We start from the raw sequence: 17,898 nt of genomic DNA, 5'->3' as shown, positions 1-17,898 counted from the left end.
TCCACCCACCACCCTAACCCCCACCCCTGACCCTCGACAACTCCAACCCTCACCTCCACCAACAACCCTCCTCTCCACCCACCACACTAACCCCCACCCCTCACCCTATCCTTTCATCCAAGGGACTGTACACTTTAAACACTCAACCAGAATTCATTCTAATTCAGTACACATTCCGCATCTGACTTCGACACGTCACGAGGCCTTCATAAAACACGTGTCGTGTTTCGCGCTCAATTGACTATCGAAATGAGATGGTAAATTGTTTAATTCGTTCTAATTACCATAGCCAACAAAAGATTTATTTCAATCAAGTCCAGTCAGCATGCATTGCGAGAGCTAACTCATCTGGTCACGTGGTCAGGTTAAGCATGTGCACGCATTCACTATGTCAATTTCATCATAGAATCAAGTGCCTTGTGTCTGTTTACTCAGATGCTTGTTTTCACGAGAACACTTTTCATGCATATTCTGTTTGTTCGTTCATCTTGATGTGGTAATTTAACTACGCATAGAATTAACTGCACATATTTCTTCCAGGCAGCAACTCGAGCTGGCAGCTGAAATGAGCAGTTAATGGAGACAGAACACGTCGTGTACACGCACTCAAAGTATTAATTTACATATATACATATTCACAGTATTTTTCTACTTTGAATACGTTTCATGTATCAGCTTGCTTGTGCGTACATTTCACAAACCGTTGACATTTTTGCACCACCCCGTTTAAGGATTTGGTGCTTATTAAGAGGGTATTAAGCACCAGGACATTTTTCAATAATGCAACGTCACACCGAGCCATTCCTCAACGACTTTCAGATTTGTGTTAAGCAGTATTAAGGAATCCGATGTTAACAATGAAACCCGGGTAGAAATTACTAGGTGTAGGGGTACGGGTTAGTGGGGATTGGCACCTCCGTAACTCTATAAAACCTACACAACAAGGGAAGACGGACAAAGATAACTTGTGCGCATACCGGAAACGATCATTCTTATTACAGGATATAATTATGCAATTATTTATAGGAAAACTTCCAATCAGTCAAGTCTGATGTGTAAGATTATGTCGTTTATGAAAAATTGTGGTTTTCGAGCTGTCGGCGAAGGGCAATCATTGACTTTATATCGGCTATCAAATAACCATAATTTGTCCCGTGACACCGAACGTCTGATGAATGGGACTATTTTGTCTTCTTTCTTGCTATATGTGACACTTGAGAAGAAATGGATCATTGTAGAGCTAATTCCATCAGACTGGGAGTCTGCAGTTAAAGTCCTTTAATGCTCCAATCAGTTTAAGGGTATATTTTGCTGAAACAATTTTCCGTTTAGAAGCATTCAACAAAGCTAACGCTATAAAAAATGCACAAAGTGCGGAAATGCACCGACCTTTTCTTTCATATCATTGTTCAAGTTTGACATTTACTGCACTTCATGACGCAATGTCATAAAATACAAATGTCTCCTGATTCTACAACAGCTCTGACAAGTAGTGACATCGCATTAAAAGTACCCTCCTTCATCTTCCGTGCGTGACACATCATTCGGAACAACTCGGTCAACGCATGCACGACGAGAAAAACAAGAGCGGACTTGCTTGTTGCGATTGAACTACGTTCCAAATTCATTATATCGGTTGCTTGGCTCGGATGTATTTTACCCAGATTACTCTCTAACCTGACTCCTAGGGTGAACAAGCCCGGGGGTGGGAACAACTCGTTGGATGATTGTATTCCGCCTTGAGGTGACGCGATGACGAGGTCTGATAAGATACGGAATCAACGTAGTCAGGTTCACAGTCCCTGAACCACAATATTTTGCCTACTGCAAACCGTCTCTTCAGTGCTAAGCCTTAAATGACGCAAGTCTAGATTTCCTCAGGTTCAGGTCTGAATCTCTGGGTTGCCCCTGGGGATCCTTTTGAACTAAAATATGTTTATTTCTCACTGTCAAATTTATATATATTCAGAGACTAAATATCAGTCCAGAATCATTGCTGCAACGCTCTTTACATGACGATTACCGCACTTGCTTGACGAAGCAGGATGGTACCACAGTGGTTAAAGGATTCGCTCATACGCCGCATGCCCTGGTTCGAATCCATCTCATTCTCATTCTGCGGGTTACCTGACTCCAGAATATATAGTTAGCTCTAGCTTCAAACCTCACTGTGATATGTTGTCATGTTGACGTTTTCTGCACATTTGTTTTCTAGAACAATCACTATAATGTCTTAATTGGTTGATTATTTTGGCTTCCGTTGTCATGTGATATCGATCATCAAATCTCGGAACCTGCTTTATCCGAACTAAGCCTCTTCTCTGTCCATTATGAGTGGGTGAGTGTAGTTTTACGCCTCCTTTGGCAATATTCCAGCAACATCACGACAGGGCAGACCAAAATGGACTTCACACATTGTACCCTCGTGGGGATTCGAACCGGAGGTCAGGGCTGTCCGTTAATTCAGGAGAAAACATTCTTTAGAATATTCCAAAGTGCTCATTCGAGCAAATAAACATTCCCATTTAAACATCCCGCGTTGTACCTTTTCCATTGTCCAGTTCTAAAATAACACTTTTTATACCATTATCTATCTAATGCTGGTTTCCTGAATCAATACGTATTCTTTATCAGTTTACAACCATTTTGGATTCCTTTTCGCCTTCAGTCAAATGTTTCGGTAAACAAATCTCAAATCTCGACAAGATCTCCCGGACCGAGTCTCGGACTCTCGCGAGAGAATGAGAACCCCAACAGTAAACTGCCACCGCAGTGACGAGAGGCAAACCCATCATCTGAAACCAGCCTCGTTAGAGCCCTCGATTACTTTCACACTCGAACAAAGCAAATACGAGCGAGGTCTGTGACGAGATCCAACGACCTCTAAAACATATGTGAAACCACTAAACTCACACGGCCAATTACAGCTACGCGTGGCTGTAACACACAAGTTTATGGATGTTTTGGAGGTCTGGTGCCTGACATTGTTCTTTCATTGCCATGACTTCGCGTTTTTCTTCGGGGTTCAAATGCCAACACGAGCGCTTTAATGGACATTAGTTAGAGCCGAAACTTAGGTTATTATTTCTTAAGTTCAAAGGCCTGCCTTCGCTAGAACCATTAAGTTTTTTTTCCATTTCCAGATGAAACCAACCCTTTGTGTCTAGAAAAATGTTTTAATAAGTAATTTATGTTTTAATGTTTTATAATGAATCGTTGTTGGATTTAAAGAGTAACATTATTCGTAAAAGATGGACATTGCTTTGTGTTTATAGTAATTGAATTCGGCGGTGTATTTAATCCGTCGAAGTTGCGAAGTTTCAAATAGTCGTTAGATGATATTATTCTCGTTAAGGAAGACAGAATCTAAAATCTTGGGATTTAAAAAAATGATTAAAAAAACACAATTTGCGTATCGCATGAGAAAGATTCATGCCAGAAAAACAGAGGTTTAAGCACAGATTAACCTTTGTGATATTTCTACAAAAGATCTGCGATCGGATAAACCAGGCATACACTATTTTCTTGCGCGTCGAGAACCCAATATAATGTGATTCGATGTGTAGATTGCAGCACGGAGGCATGTTTATGGCAAGTTTTTGCGCGAGGTTCCCGGAAGACTTTCTTTTTGGTTGCCGATTAGCACGTCGGGAGGAATTCTTTGAAAAATAAGATTTCAAATGTGTTATTCATTGACTTGCCGCCGGTTGCAGTCGCCTGGCCATTATGCTCTGTGCAGATTATAGTTTCTTTCTGCGCAGTAAAACGCCCACGTTTGCAACGGAGGTGATACGTTGCCTGATAGATGTGAAATACACAAGCCTCGAGTTCACGTGATGCGATAACGAGAAGGGAGACTGATTCAATCCAGGCTTGAAGTTAACGCTTGGAAACAGACTTAGCTAAAACACAATTTGGGCTTTATCAGAATTGAAACTGTATAAATCGCGAACGCCTGATAGGTATGTGGACTTGTTGCGCAACTTCAACCAAATCTTGCAGCTGGGCTGAAAATGTGCAGAGAATCGAGATCAGCTTACCAGCTGAAAAAATGTAAAATGTGTTCTATTTTTCAGATACATTTGACTGGTGGTTTTCACGTGGCAACACATCTTCTCTGGTGTATTTTGTGTATCTTATGAAAGAAATCGAAAGTATCTTAAATACAAATCTGAAATGACACAGATTATATATATTAAAAAATCCAATTATTCGAGAACCTAGATTCAAAGAACACCACGAATTCCCGTTTCCATAGAAGCGTCTGAATTTCAAGTGACATTTAACAAAGAAGGTAGATTGGGTTGCCCTCAAGAATTGCCACGACAGCCTGGGAACTAGAAGCATAATCGACACGTATCGGGAGAATTTGACAAAGTTCGCTGTGGTTTTCAAGAAAAAACTCTGCTGGAGTCAGAACTGGTTGTTGTTTTAGATTGATGGACTGGAGGAGATGGAAGGACTACGAAAGCTTCGAACTATTTTTACTGTTTTTCATTGATACACTGGTACTGTTTGGCACCTGGGCGTAGGTATGGTGTATAAGACTGTATATATATGATGATGGTGGTGTTGCGTTTCACGACCATGGGAGCACTTTCTCGTGTGATGGTAGGTTTGTATTGAACTGATATAATAAAAACAGTGGTAGGTAACCTGGTCATATGAAGTTGAGGACAAACACACTGAAATGCTGCAACACGTTTAATGTGGTGTGGAACGAAACAGACTCTGGTTTGTGGGGGACCCGAGGGTAGAGGAGAAGAGAAACCAGGTGGGGTTGGGCGTCGGGAACGGTGATTGTAGGGGGTAGGGCATTCATTTGTTGACATGCATACAGAAACAAACACGTTTCAGCGAGGCGCAGTTGGGCGGCGAGTGCTGGGGTTGGGAGTGAGTGAGTGGGGTGGGGGAGGGAGGGGGTGGTGCCAGAGATGGGGTGGGGGAGATGATGCAGCGCTGTCGGGACGCGAGTATTTACAGACAGCCGCCATGTGGCTGGAATATTGTGCGGCGTAAAACTAAACTCACCCACTCAGGGCTTTATCATGGCGCGCGGGGGGAGGGTTAAGCAAAAGGGAAAATTATTAGGTGCAGGTACTGTAAGGCAAACTAGATAAAACTCTGTACTGTAGTTCTCATGGGCAACTGACTGCAGACTGGACAGTCAGTGGACACAAGCCTCGTAGAAGTCCTGATATTGGTGGGAGGGTGGGTCAGCGTCAAAGGGGTGGGGACGATAATTGGAGGGTGGTAGAGTAATCATGTGTCAGATACAGATGGCAGGGGTCAGACTGTGGGATTATTTACCAGGCTGGAGGTCCTCTCTACGAAGTACCCATATCATTAAAAGGAGCATAAAGATAGGGGAGATTCACTGCTGTGGATGAGCGAGGATGAGGTGCATAATTACTTCTCTAAGTGGCATATATAATGTAGGAAGTACAACAAAAACAACCGTCATGGATTATAACGAAATAAAGAAGTCGAAATAAGGTCTGTTTATAGTGTACTTCTCAAATTCTAAAATTGAAAATTATCCAAGTTAATTAAGACTGATTTTAAACACTTTAATTGGTGCAACATTTAGTCATCATGCAGATGTTGAATGTACGTCTTTGGTATTACTCATGTACCACCTATGGTGGATTACTTTAAGTAATAAAGGACTGATGATGATGATGATGATGATGATGATGATGATGATGACGACGTATCGTTTGGATAGTGATGCATCATATAAGAATCTGCCTTTTACATTTACTAAACATAAATACGTTGGGATAATTTGTATGTTGAGCTAGCAGTTTCATATACAAACTTTAAAAAATATGTTTTTAACCTTAACATAATTTGTATAGTATAGATGAGCACATGCGTAGGAAGTGACAAAAAGCCAGAAGAGAATAAGAATTCCCGTTAAAATGATCCCCCTGGAAAGGCATCCCTAATTACCATATTCCCGGGGGACCCGAAGCAAAATATGTTCGTAAGATGTCAATGTTGATACCGCAGCCTCGGGCGACGTTGTTGCAGGGGTGCAAGACGCGTCACAAATGTCTCGTAACAGGAAAACCCACAGCCGAGACATGTTCAAGCAGGATAAGGAACGCAGCCCTCCCAACACCCGCTGTCCTGACATTAGGGGATTACGGCCCCATAAAGCAGTCCTCTTAGCACTTATGGAGTTCAAAGACCCACGAGGTCACGGGGATTGGGAAATTTCTCAGGGTAATTACTGAGATTATTTATGACATTTGGATGGCACTCGACATGTCCGCGTGTCTATTTCACTGTTGCAGTAGTCAATATCAGTCGACTGCTTGTACATTTCAAACACGGTGGCTGTCGTTCTGACAGTGTTAGCAATCAATTCTGTTAAGGTGGCATCTTTACAATTAGTTGGACATATAGAATTTGCCACTGGATTACTCAGTGAGTGTTTGCCAAAGATTCCAACATCCGTGCTACGGCTGGAAAAATTACACTGACGTCAACGCTCAAACATAGGGAAATTGGTACCATAAATTTCAGCACTGAGTTTGACAAGGAGGGACAGTATTACTGATGTTTGTAGTGTTTCCCATCAAACCTAATGACAGATACTGAAAAAAAACAATGCATCTAACATTCCTGTTAAACGTGCGAAGGAAATGAAATATTTATTCGCCGGTGTGTCCGTTAATTACTTTTCGAAACAATCAATTCATTCGATAGAACTGTTCTTGTTAAGCCACCTCCGAGGTGTAGTGGATATCACGTCAGTTTGGAAAGCGCACGGTCGGAGGTTCGATGCTGCAATTATGGAGCCTTAAATGAAGCAAGTCTAGATTTCCTCAGGTTCTGAACAAGATCTTCAAGGGGCTCCTTTTTAATTTAAATAGGTTTAATACTGTCAAAATTATACATGTATATTCAGCCACCAAGCATCAGTCTATCTATCGCGTATCACCGCTGCAATAATAAACACAGCATATACTTGTATTCCAGGCGAGCGTTATTACCAACTTTCAATTCGTGCTCAAACCAGTAAAACATGTAAGAAAAAGTGAATATCGAACACTGCATCACGGAACACGACAATTACGCAATAAATCTTATTTCAAACGAAACTTGATCAATTCCCAGCAGTGAACAAGACCGGCCCTCATCGATTACCCGACAGCCATTGCGAATGCAATTTACTAAAGTTCATCCACATTTCAACAAAATGTTTCAAATGTAATTCATTTCCAACGAAAAAAACCCTAGAAACCGACTTTCGAATACTGCTCTAAAAACAGCCCACCGCATCTAAATCGTGAAAATATATGGGCCCCGTGCGAGTCAATTCTGTGTTAAAAACGTATAGCCTCTGGCAACTTGCGATTCCGTTCTTGAAAACCTTATAACTAGTTGTTAGGAAAGATCGATGTTGTTCGGTATGTCAAGATGACATAGTGATTTCCTTACAACTGAAAAAGATGATTTATTGAAAGGGCCTCGAATGAACTTAACTTAAAAGGGCGTTGAAAATTTTTGTCGTTTTGACATTTCCAGATGATTTGAATACTGGCCCGAACAGGAATGACATTTATTTAATGGATGGATTTCACTAACTGAGGTGACATTGAAACCCATCTATATGATTGCGTTACATTTTAAATCTTCCATGTGTGAATATTTGTGATGGATAAGTCCTCATGTTATCCGGAATGTGTAGATTCCGTCAGCGGTATGTTTCACCGCATGTTTGAAGATCATGTGCCACCAGATAAAACAAGTGACGCGTTTTGAAGATCACGTGCCCCCTAATAAAACAAGTGATGCGTTTTGAAGATCATGTGCGACGCGTTTTGAAGATCATGTGCGACGCCTTTTGAAGATCATGTGCCACCAGATAAAACAAGTGACGCGTTATAACCGACTTGCGTAAGTGAGGATACGGTTTTACACAGCCCGTTCAGTTCTTTTAACATCACGATACGACATACAAGAAATGAGCTTCACATCATATTCCCAAGTCGGGCAACGAACCAGGGCTTTCGCCGTGACTACGTATTACTTTAACCACTGAGCTACCAAAATGTAATGAGAGAGTGAGTTTAGTTTTACGCCGCTTTCAGTAATATTCAAGCAATATACGCGACTGGGAATACCAGAAATGGGCTTCACATTGTACCCATGTGGGAAATCAGACCCCGGTATTCCGCGTAAACGAGAACGAGAACCACCGGGCTACTCCACCGTAATGAGAAAGTAAATCACGCAGTCAAACCGTTACTATGCCCTAGCATTCGAAACAACGTGGATGACTCAAGCGTGAAGAGAAATGAACGAACGAACGAACGAACGGACGGACGGACGGACGGACGAACGAACGAAAGAATGGTGAAATTGCTCTCAAAAGAGACCCATAACAGAAGTAATAAAAACATTCGCCATAACTAATGATGAGAAAAAGGCGATAAGGCCAGCACTAAAACTAACGAGGGTATCTGTTTCAGTGCGGTAGACACAAGGAGTTGTATTCTGGTTTCATTTCCGTCAAGCTATATTAGACGGGACACAAAAAAAGGAAAAGAAAAAATAATCAGCTGTAATACGTAGAGCACGTGGAGGTAAACAACCCAACTCCTGCAATGTACACCAGCTGATAGGCTGCAAACTTCCATCACTTTTGCACTCTGTACAATAACAAACACCTGGCACTACCGGAAGTCTCCGGCCGCCCCAGTTTAAACCTGCCACGTAACGCTGTAACGGAATTGCATAATATTTATGAGCTACTGTTGTTATTTCAGGTTCTGGGTAACATAATTCAGTGCATTGCTAAAAGAAATAATAAAAGATACAACAATCCAATGCGTGTAGCTATCAGAAATATCTAAATAACGTGATGATTCCGATATATACTGGAATTTATTCCGACATAATAAAAGAATATACTGGATTGCAAAGATTTGGCCTTCAGGGCTTGTGAATATTAATTGAATTGATAAGAACTCCGTCTGGGTACGGAAATACGTGAAACGTTTTCCTACTTCTTTGTACTTTGAATATTTAACACGTCGTGTCGAAAAAAATAAATGTGTGTCGTTTGTGTAATCTCGAGAATGCGTTTGGTTTAATCCGTTATGTATTTTCTAATACATGTAAGTTAACTGTGTGTGTGAGATAGTGGCTGTCGTAATTCTATAATAACCATTCTGTCTGCAAGACTACGTCGGTACTGGATGGAACCCCTGGTATTGTGCTGGCAGATGTAGTGTCATTAGTGTTTTATATCTCTAGCTCTTAAGTGCTCTATATCACAGCCCTGAGTCGCAAGTACATCTCACGTACAATATCGCAAGTGTTCTACATCTTAGGCACAATGTCGCAAGTGTTCTACATCTTAGGCACACTGTCGCAAGTGTTCTACATCTTAGGTACAATGTCGCAAGTGTTCTACATCTTAGGCACAATGTCGCAAGTGTTCTACATCTTAGGCACACTGTCGCAAGTGTTCTACATCTTAGGTACAATGTCGCAAGTGTTCTACATCTTAGGTACAATGTCGCAAGTGTTCTACATCTTAGGTACAATGTCGCAAGTGTTCTACATCTTAGGTACACTGTCGCAAGTGTTCTACATCTTAGGCACAATGTCGCAAGTGTTCTACATCTTAGGCACAATGTCGCAAGTGTTCTACATCTTAGGTACAATGTCGCAAGTGTTCTACATCTTAGGCACAATGTCGCAAGTGTTCTACATCTTAGGCACACTGTCGCAAGTGTTCTACATCTTAGGTACAATGTCGCAAGTGTTCTACATCTTAGGTACAATGTCGCAAGTGTTCTACATCTTAGGCACAATGTCGCAAGTGTTCTACATCTTAGGCACAATGTCGCAAGTGTTCTACATCTTAGGTACAATGTCGCAAGTGTTCTACATCTTAGGCACAATGTCGCAAGTGTTCTACATCTTAGGTACAATGTCGCAAGTGTTCTACATCTTAGGCACAATGTCGCAAGTGTTCTACATCTTAGGTACAATGTCGCAAGTGTTCTACATCTTAGGCACACTGTCGCAAGTGTTCTACATCTTAGGTACAATGTCGCAAGTGTTCTACATCTTAGGCACAATGTCGCAAGTGTTCTACATCTTAGGCACAATGTCGCAAGTGTTCTACATCTTAGGCACAATGTCGCAAGTGTTCTACATCTTAGGTACAATGTCGCAAGTGTTCTACATCTTAGGCACAATGTCGCAAGTGTTCTACATCTTAGGCACAATGTCGCAAGTGTTCTACATCTTAGGCACAATGTCGCAAGTGTTCTACATCTTAGGTACAATGTCGCAAGTGTTCTACATCTTAGGCACAATGTCGCAAGTGTTCTACATCTTAGGCACAATGTCGCAAGTGTTCTACATCTTAGGTACAATGTCGCAAGTGTTCTACATCTTAGGCACAATGTCGCAAGTGTTCTACATCTTAGGTACAATGTCGCAAGTGTTCTACATCTTAGGTACAATGTCGCAAGTGTTCTACATCTTAGGCACAATGTCGCAAGTGTTCTACATCTTAGGTACAATGTCGCAAGTGTTCTACATCTTAGGCACAATGTCGCAAGTGTTCTACATCTTAGGTACAATGTCGCAAGTGTTCTACATCTTAGGTACAATGTCGCAAGTGTTCTACATCTTAGGCACAATGTCGCAAGTGTTCTACATCTTAGGTACAATGTCGCAAGTGTTCTACATCTTAGGTACAATGTCGCAAGTGTTCTACATCTTAGGCACAATGTCGCAAGTGTTCTACATCTTAGGCACAATGTCGCAAGTGTTCTACATCTTAGGCACAATGTCGCAAGTGTTCTACATCTTAGGCACAATGTCGCAAGTGTTCTACATCTTAGGCACAATGTCGCAAGTGTTCTACATCTTAGGCACAATGTCGCAAGTGTTCTACATCTTAGGCACAATGACGCAAATTTTCTACATCTCTGGCGCAATTTTGTGAGTGTTTTACATCTTCAGCTTTAAGTCGTTAATGTTCTATACATATGGAAATTAATTAAGCAACACCAAATTCAAAGACACATAAAAACTTAACAAAGTTTAACGAAGTAATTTTGATGATTGATTATTCAATTTTGATGTATTGACATACAGCATGAGCTTTTCATGGGTTGATATGACGCGCGTGAAGCTTGCACAGCGCACGTGCATTGCTTTAACCTCAACTTTCGAAAAATGCACTTTTTCCCTGGGGTGTTTACAAGCGCAGGTTGTCGATTGCATTCGGTTTTTCATTCATTTCAATGTCATGGCACGTAGGAAATTATCAGAGGCCACTCGTTGGCAAATAATCGTCATGAGGAATGCTGGTATGTCTCTAAGACAAATCGGGACTCAAATCGGACGACATCATTCCATAATTTCAAAACTTTTGAAAAAATACCGGGCCACTAATGAAGTTAAAGACCTGCCTAGACCAGGAAGACCCAGGAAGACCACAGTCCGGGAGGACAGAGCTTTACTGAGACTTGTACGGCGCAGGTCCTTCGACTCGAGCTCTCGGTTGAGACAGGAGTGGCTTCCAGGGAGACCCATCTCGAACAGGACTGTTCGGAATCGTCTGAAAGCTGCAGGATACCGGGCAAGGAGGCCAATCAAGCGACCCAGACTGTCTCCAGCCCATAAGGCAGCCCGACTGGCCTGGTGTAATGACCGTTTGCACTGGAACATTGCCTCTTGGAGGAAGGTCCATTTCTCAGATGAGAGCCGGTTCTTGCTGCACATGGTGGACGGTCGTACTCGGGTCTGGAGGCAGAGGAACACAGCAATGGCTCCACGGAACATCCAGGAGACTGTGGCCTTTGGGGGAGGTTCCGTTATGGTATGGGGGTGCATTTCCGTGAACTGCAAGTTGGATATCATTACCATCCGTGGCAACCTTAACGGTGTTCGTTACCAACAGGAGGTTCTTGACAGGGCTGTGGTACCTCATTTTGAGAACCATCCTCTGGCAACGAGACCCATATTTATGGACGACAATGCTAGACCTCACAGGGCGCATGCTGTAAATGATTTTTTGCGGCAAAATGCAATTGACAGAATTCCATGGCCTGCCATGAGCCCTGACCTCAACCCCATTGAACATTTGTGGGACTTTATTGGCCGTCGTGTGAGGCAGAGAGACCCACCAGTCCATAATCTCAACGAATTGACGGCTGCCCTGCATGAGGAGTGGAACAGGATCCCCCAGAATCAGATCCGGAGACTCATCCAAGGAATGAGGAGGCGTCTGGAATCGGTGGTGCGTGCGCAGGGAGGACACACTAGATATTGATGAAAGTCGGTGTGCAGACTCTCAGATGACTGTTCTTTCTTTCCATGTGACATTTGTGTTAATACACCTGACAACAACGTCTGTGGATGAATAGTAAATTGTGTCCATTTTTTCATGAATTTAAGACAGTTTTAAGAATTTGGATTTCGTTGCAATAAAGCAAAGTCTTGATACTTTTTCCCTTTAAGTTGTTTGTCAGAGATCGTCTGTTGAATAAAAAAGTGTCAAACTATATCAACCCGGCATATTTTGATTGTCAGAACACTTCAAAGTTGCTCCAATAGAAAAAATTGGGGTGTTGCTTGATTAATTTCCAGGTGTATATATCAGAAGTGCAGTGTCACAAGTGTTCTACATCTCAGGCGCAAAGTTTCAAGTGTTCTGTATCTCTAGTTCTGAGTCGTAAGGGGTCCGAGATCTCAGCCCTGTGTCGCAAGTTTTCTACATGTCAGCCATGTATCGCAAGGGTTCTACACCTCAAGCACAGTGTCATGAGGCCTCCACTGGGAACACTGCGAGATACAGATTTAAAATGTCTCCGCGAATGGCTGAAAAACTATATGGTCTGCAAAGTAACAAACGAAACGTCAATTCTACCGACGGAAGATGCACTGTTAAGACACCCCCGAGAGACCTTTCGCTGTGTCTTTAGAGGTAAAGTGATTGACTATCCTCTCGGACTGTCTCGTATTGGAAGCGACCGTGATAATACAGTGTCCACAGTTTCTTACGGTCTCCAGACTAAATACTCCATCACTTGTCGATGCTGCAACATTTGCTGAGCAACATCCTCAATGTCCTTAACCTAATAGAGTCGTTAGGCGATCGGACCACTACAGCAGTACGTAATTGATGACCTGGACATGAAATCGATTTTCCCCATTCTGCATTTTCTAATGATTGACACTTTGACCGAAGTCACGCTGTGACGGGTATTTTAGGCATGGTTTATTAACGGATTACCTTTCAATAATGGATTGAGAAGTAACCAGAGCATCCTCGAATGAAGAAGGTTGTTCATTTCTGAGTGAAATAGACAAGTTGCGCCATTGGCAATGGGCGAATTTACCCGAGAGCAGATGGTTTGAGGTTAATTAAACCCAGCAACACATGAAGATATGCTATTTGCATAAATCATTCAGTGCCTTAACGATGTCTTAAAACAATTTAGCTTGAAATATTACTTTTCCTGATTTAAATCTCCCTCTGGAATCTTTTAACGCAGTATCGTAGCATTAAGCCTCACATGATAGCTAGTTACGTTTAATTTGAAAAATTCAAAATGTTCTTTGAAACATATTTCCGATGAATGATTAGAAATAACGATAGTAGTGGTTATTCAATGTTCCAATTACTTAGTCGCGTGTCTGATGTGGAGAGGGAAGTCTGAAGTGAGTGAGTTTAGTTTCACGCCGCTTTTAGCAATATCACCAACATCACAGCCGGGGGGACACCAGAGGTCGCGTTGACCCAGTGTAGCCATGTAGGGAAACAAACCCGGGTCTTCCGCGTGACGAGCGAACGCCGTAACCATAGGACTATTCTACCGCATCTCTGAGGTAACAGAGAGATGTTTACCACGTAGGCGAACCACCCCACACCCCTACCCCTCAAACAAAAATATATAACACCCCATCACCCCCATCCCCACTCCCTACCCTCCAGCGAAAAAAATAGCCAGAAAACGAAAAAAAATACAATATTAAAAATAACAATAATAATAAAAAAACAACAAACAAATAAACGCACACACAAAAACCGGAACAGAAGAAAATGCGTACGGTCGTTACAAACCTAGAAACATGACCCGAATAAGGCGAATTGACATTTGAATCCATTATCATGGGTTTATATTGACACCATGGGAGGCATACGATGGTAATGATAATGACAATATATTTGGAATACCTATAACACAATTCCTCGGAATACCGTTCAGTGGAAATAGCACGCCCACTTAATCAGGACCCTGGTAAGAACTCACTCATCCGGTCTGGTAGTTCAATATCAACTATATTATACATGCGAACATTGTCGTGTCGATGTAAATGATTGGTTCTACTTCACGTTCTTTGATTGTTTATTTTTCGGTTGTGCCGAAGTGGGGATAACGCGAAGTTTTTATCTACGTACCGTCAACTTGAACACCTTGACGTTTAAAAAAATCTACGCTTGATCACTAATGCTGCATTAGTAACCTTGTCGAGAAACCAATCAAAGACAATCCAACCATTCCACTGAAAATATAATAACATTACTCCGCCGAGGTCTTCACGTGTCTCCGCGAATATTTCGAAAAATTGGAAGGATTCAAGCTTCGCATCTTGTCAGGCAAAACCATCAATTCTGGTTGCTAACGTAAACCCACCTTAAGACAAACTCACACACGCAAATACCTCTTTGGATATCACGATAAGCCGTTGCCAAGTTGTATTAAAGTCTGGCTTTACGTGCTGACCTTGAGGTAGCAAACAGCTCGAAGATCGATGTCCATAGCAGTGTCGTGACAAGTCTACTGACAGCTGATGGGTGCTTATTTCAAGAGTCTAGGTTTATGCGCGCTACTTTGCCGTGAAAAGCCATGTAATCGAATTACAACTTCCTCAGTTGTGAAACCTGGGTGTTGCTATTGTCGTACCTGGATTATAATACCACAGAACAGACAAGACATTCTTAGAACGCGACACACCGAAACATGTATTACAACTGGCCAGTACCTCACGTTGCCAACCATGGTAGCGTTTTGTATAAAGGAATTAGGAAGATTTTTAAATTTGCTAAAAATATAACTAGACCACTTCACATCAAAACCTAACGGCAACTGACCCACTAGGTTTGACAGTTCTTTAAACGTGAAATATACAAGAAATAAACAAAGGAGGGTTCAGCCCATGGAAGTGATAATGGATCAGGCATATTTTCTTATCTTGTTCAATCGCCTAATGGTAAAACCATGTAAGTGTGTTCACGTATCGCGTGTCCGTTAGCCTCTCGTATATCCATCAGAACAGCTGATCCGGGGTATCTATATCTGTCAGTCATCCCCATTTTTGGAAATCCCCGAGATTCAAAAGGGGCGATGGCTTTAATGAGACACGGGGGGCGAAATACCTCATAACATCGAAACATCTGTTTTAATTTGGTTTGCAGATGTGGGGCTAGGGTCAGGCTCGGGTTAGCTGCATGCATGTCCATGAGCTGATTGTTTATCAAACAATGACATATATCAAATGTCAAAAATAACGGTTTAGCTAAATGTCAATTTCAAACTAACTGCAAGCGTGAATTAAAATATGGGAATAATAGGTAAAGGCCGAGCTGCCATCATAGGGAGACTGTTTTGAATGTCAACAACGCAGGTTGTCTGAACTGCAGCGTCAAGCATGTCGACACTTGTCTGTCTCAACTGTGAAAAACAATGATTATTTGGTGTCTGGTTGTCTACTGTAAAGCAACGTAAGCTGTAGGCATCGCGTGACCTATGGGAAATCCATTTTTATACTGCACGGGATGCACGTGTGTGCATTGCAGCGAAGTGCGCTATATATTCACGCAATGTTGCAAGGTATGTTACAAATTCAGGCAATGTCACAAGGTGCTTTATGTACGCATACAATATAGCAAGGCGCATCATATATTTACCCAATGTCGTAAGGTGCGTTATATATTCACGCAATGTCGCAAGGTGCTCCATACACTTACGCAACGTCGCAAGGTGCCTCACATATTCACGCAGTACCGCAAGGCGCGTTATATATTCATGCCATAAAGTGATCGCAGGGGCGTTGGTAGTGAGTCAAATACTGAGAATCATATGCACTCGATTAGAAAATGGACAATAACAAATGTTTAACATCTCCCTACACGGCAACCAACAGATATGCCGACCTATCATTCAAACTGTAAAACCCGCATCTGAAACGAATCCTACCTTGACCTTGTGCGACAGATGGCACGATAGGGGTCAAGCTTCTCAGAAATCAACAACCCGGATCAACAATTTAAACATGAGTCATGTATATATATATATGCTTTTGCCTCCAGATGACAAATAATTAGCGTGACAAGATAACACCGTTGTATAAAAGTGTTTTAGTTACATGAAGGTATGTACACGCGTTATTGATATGTTATATTTTATTCAATTGTCACTATAGTAACAATAGATTGGACTCGACTTAATTAAAACACTAATGACACTAGAACGAGATACAATACTGACAAACGTTGGGGATGACCGCGTTTCGATACCGATTCTTGTACTGCTGTCAATCAACAATGTTTGACAACGGTACAAGAATGTATTTGTTCGAATACCGTCGCCCTCGTGAAGTTGTTATCCTTAAAGTTTGTCAATATTGTACTTGCCAGCTTCTGGAATGACACTAAAAGTTAGATTGTGATATCCTTATAACAACACGTATCAAACATCGAATGAATACCTTCCGAAGACTTATGCTGTTATATTAATTTACGACCACAATAACCAATAATGGCGCTAATATATCGAACTGCCCCAGTACAGAATGCCAACCGCGATGTGGAATTTGCACAATGTGAAATTGACAACCTCCCTTCTGCATCTAACAGCCCTGTATTTCAGGCTGAGGAGACTTAACATGTAATAACCCATTTATTCCCTGACAAGGACGAATGATCGTGGGTTTCCACATGTGACCGCCACGACAGACTGAAATGTGCACCTGGATATGAACTGTGTTTGTGAAATGTACATCGCCGGATGCCACCTGCGCTGCCCTATAATGAAGCGAGTCCGTGCGACCAGCTGACACGAGCATGCCTTCACTGTTGTTAATTACATATCTGTCATGTAGTGAAGCACCGTTACTCTCGTGTCGGACGTTATTGACAACATATTCCCTAGTGTTCATTGCGTTAGCCAATGAAATGAATGTCATCTATTCCACGAAGTGTAAACATATACAACAGCATGCTGGCATTTAACGAGAAGACCTCATGGAAGGTTCTGGTTACGAAAGAAACAAAACAGAATAATATGTTTCAGAAAACAACTTCATTTAATACCTATGTTTCAAGGAATGCATTTCCGAACACTCTTTGGAGATCACAAGGCCTGGCAATTTTTTCCACGTTCAAGATCTGACTGATGTGTAATAATGAAATCGGAGTGCAATACGGAAATTGCTTAAGATCGCCGTATTGCTATCGTAATATCAAATGAATATATAACAAATATCATTGAATTTGTCGGTTATATTTGTATAAAAAGGCAGTAAGATTGTAAAACATTGCTTAATGTTGTTGGTAGCATATGATAGATACATGATACCTTAACTGCTAACTGCCGACAACTGTAAAACGCTCGAATGCATTGTCATGTGAAACCCAGATCACTATGAAACCCAGATCACTATGAAACCCAGATCTCTACGTTAGGTATTGTGTTGGCACCGAGGGTCAATATACATAATGTCGATTCCATATTTTAATAAATTATCTTAACACAAGAATGCATGTGGATCGTGAACATCCTGGTAATTCTGTCAGTATTTCCCAACCGTATCATATTGACTTACACAGTTCCGTTTACACAATATACA

The 17,898-nt window shown here is 41.7% G+C and overlaps 2 protein-coding genes across 3 annotated transcripts in view; both read right to left on the bottom strand.

The window, feature by feature from the left end:
• LOC137255196 (polycomb complex protein BMI-1-A-like) overlaps positions 1–17,898 on the bottom strand; it is a 94,245-nt gene that overhangs the window by 18,558 nt on the left and 57,789 nt on the right. The gene's annotated exons all lie outside the window — the stretch shown is intronic.
• LOC137256373 (uncharacterized) lies at positions 10,240–10,875 on the bottom strand. Its single transcript, XM_067794203.1, is given in 1 exon segment — positions 10,240–10,875. A coding segment is annotated over 1 exon segment (636 nt).

The sequence above is a fragment of the Haliotis asinina genome, chromosome 11, assembly GCF_037392515.1.
Source record: "Haliotis asinina isolate JCU_RB_2024 chromosome 11, JCU_Hal_asi_v2, whole genome shotgun sequence".
Lineage (NCBI taxonomy): Eukaryota > Metazoa > Mollusca > Gastropoda > Lepetellida > Haliotidae > Haliotis > Haliotis asinina.
This window is presented reverse-complemented; position numbering and strand designations above follow the sequence as displayed.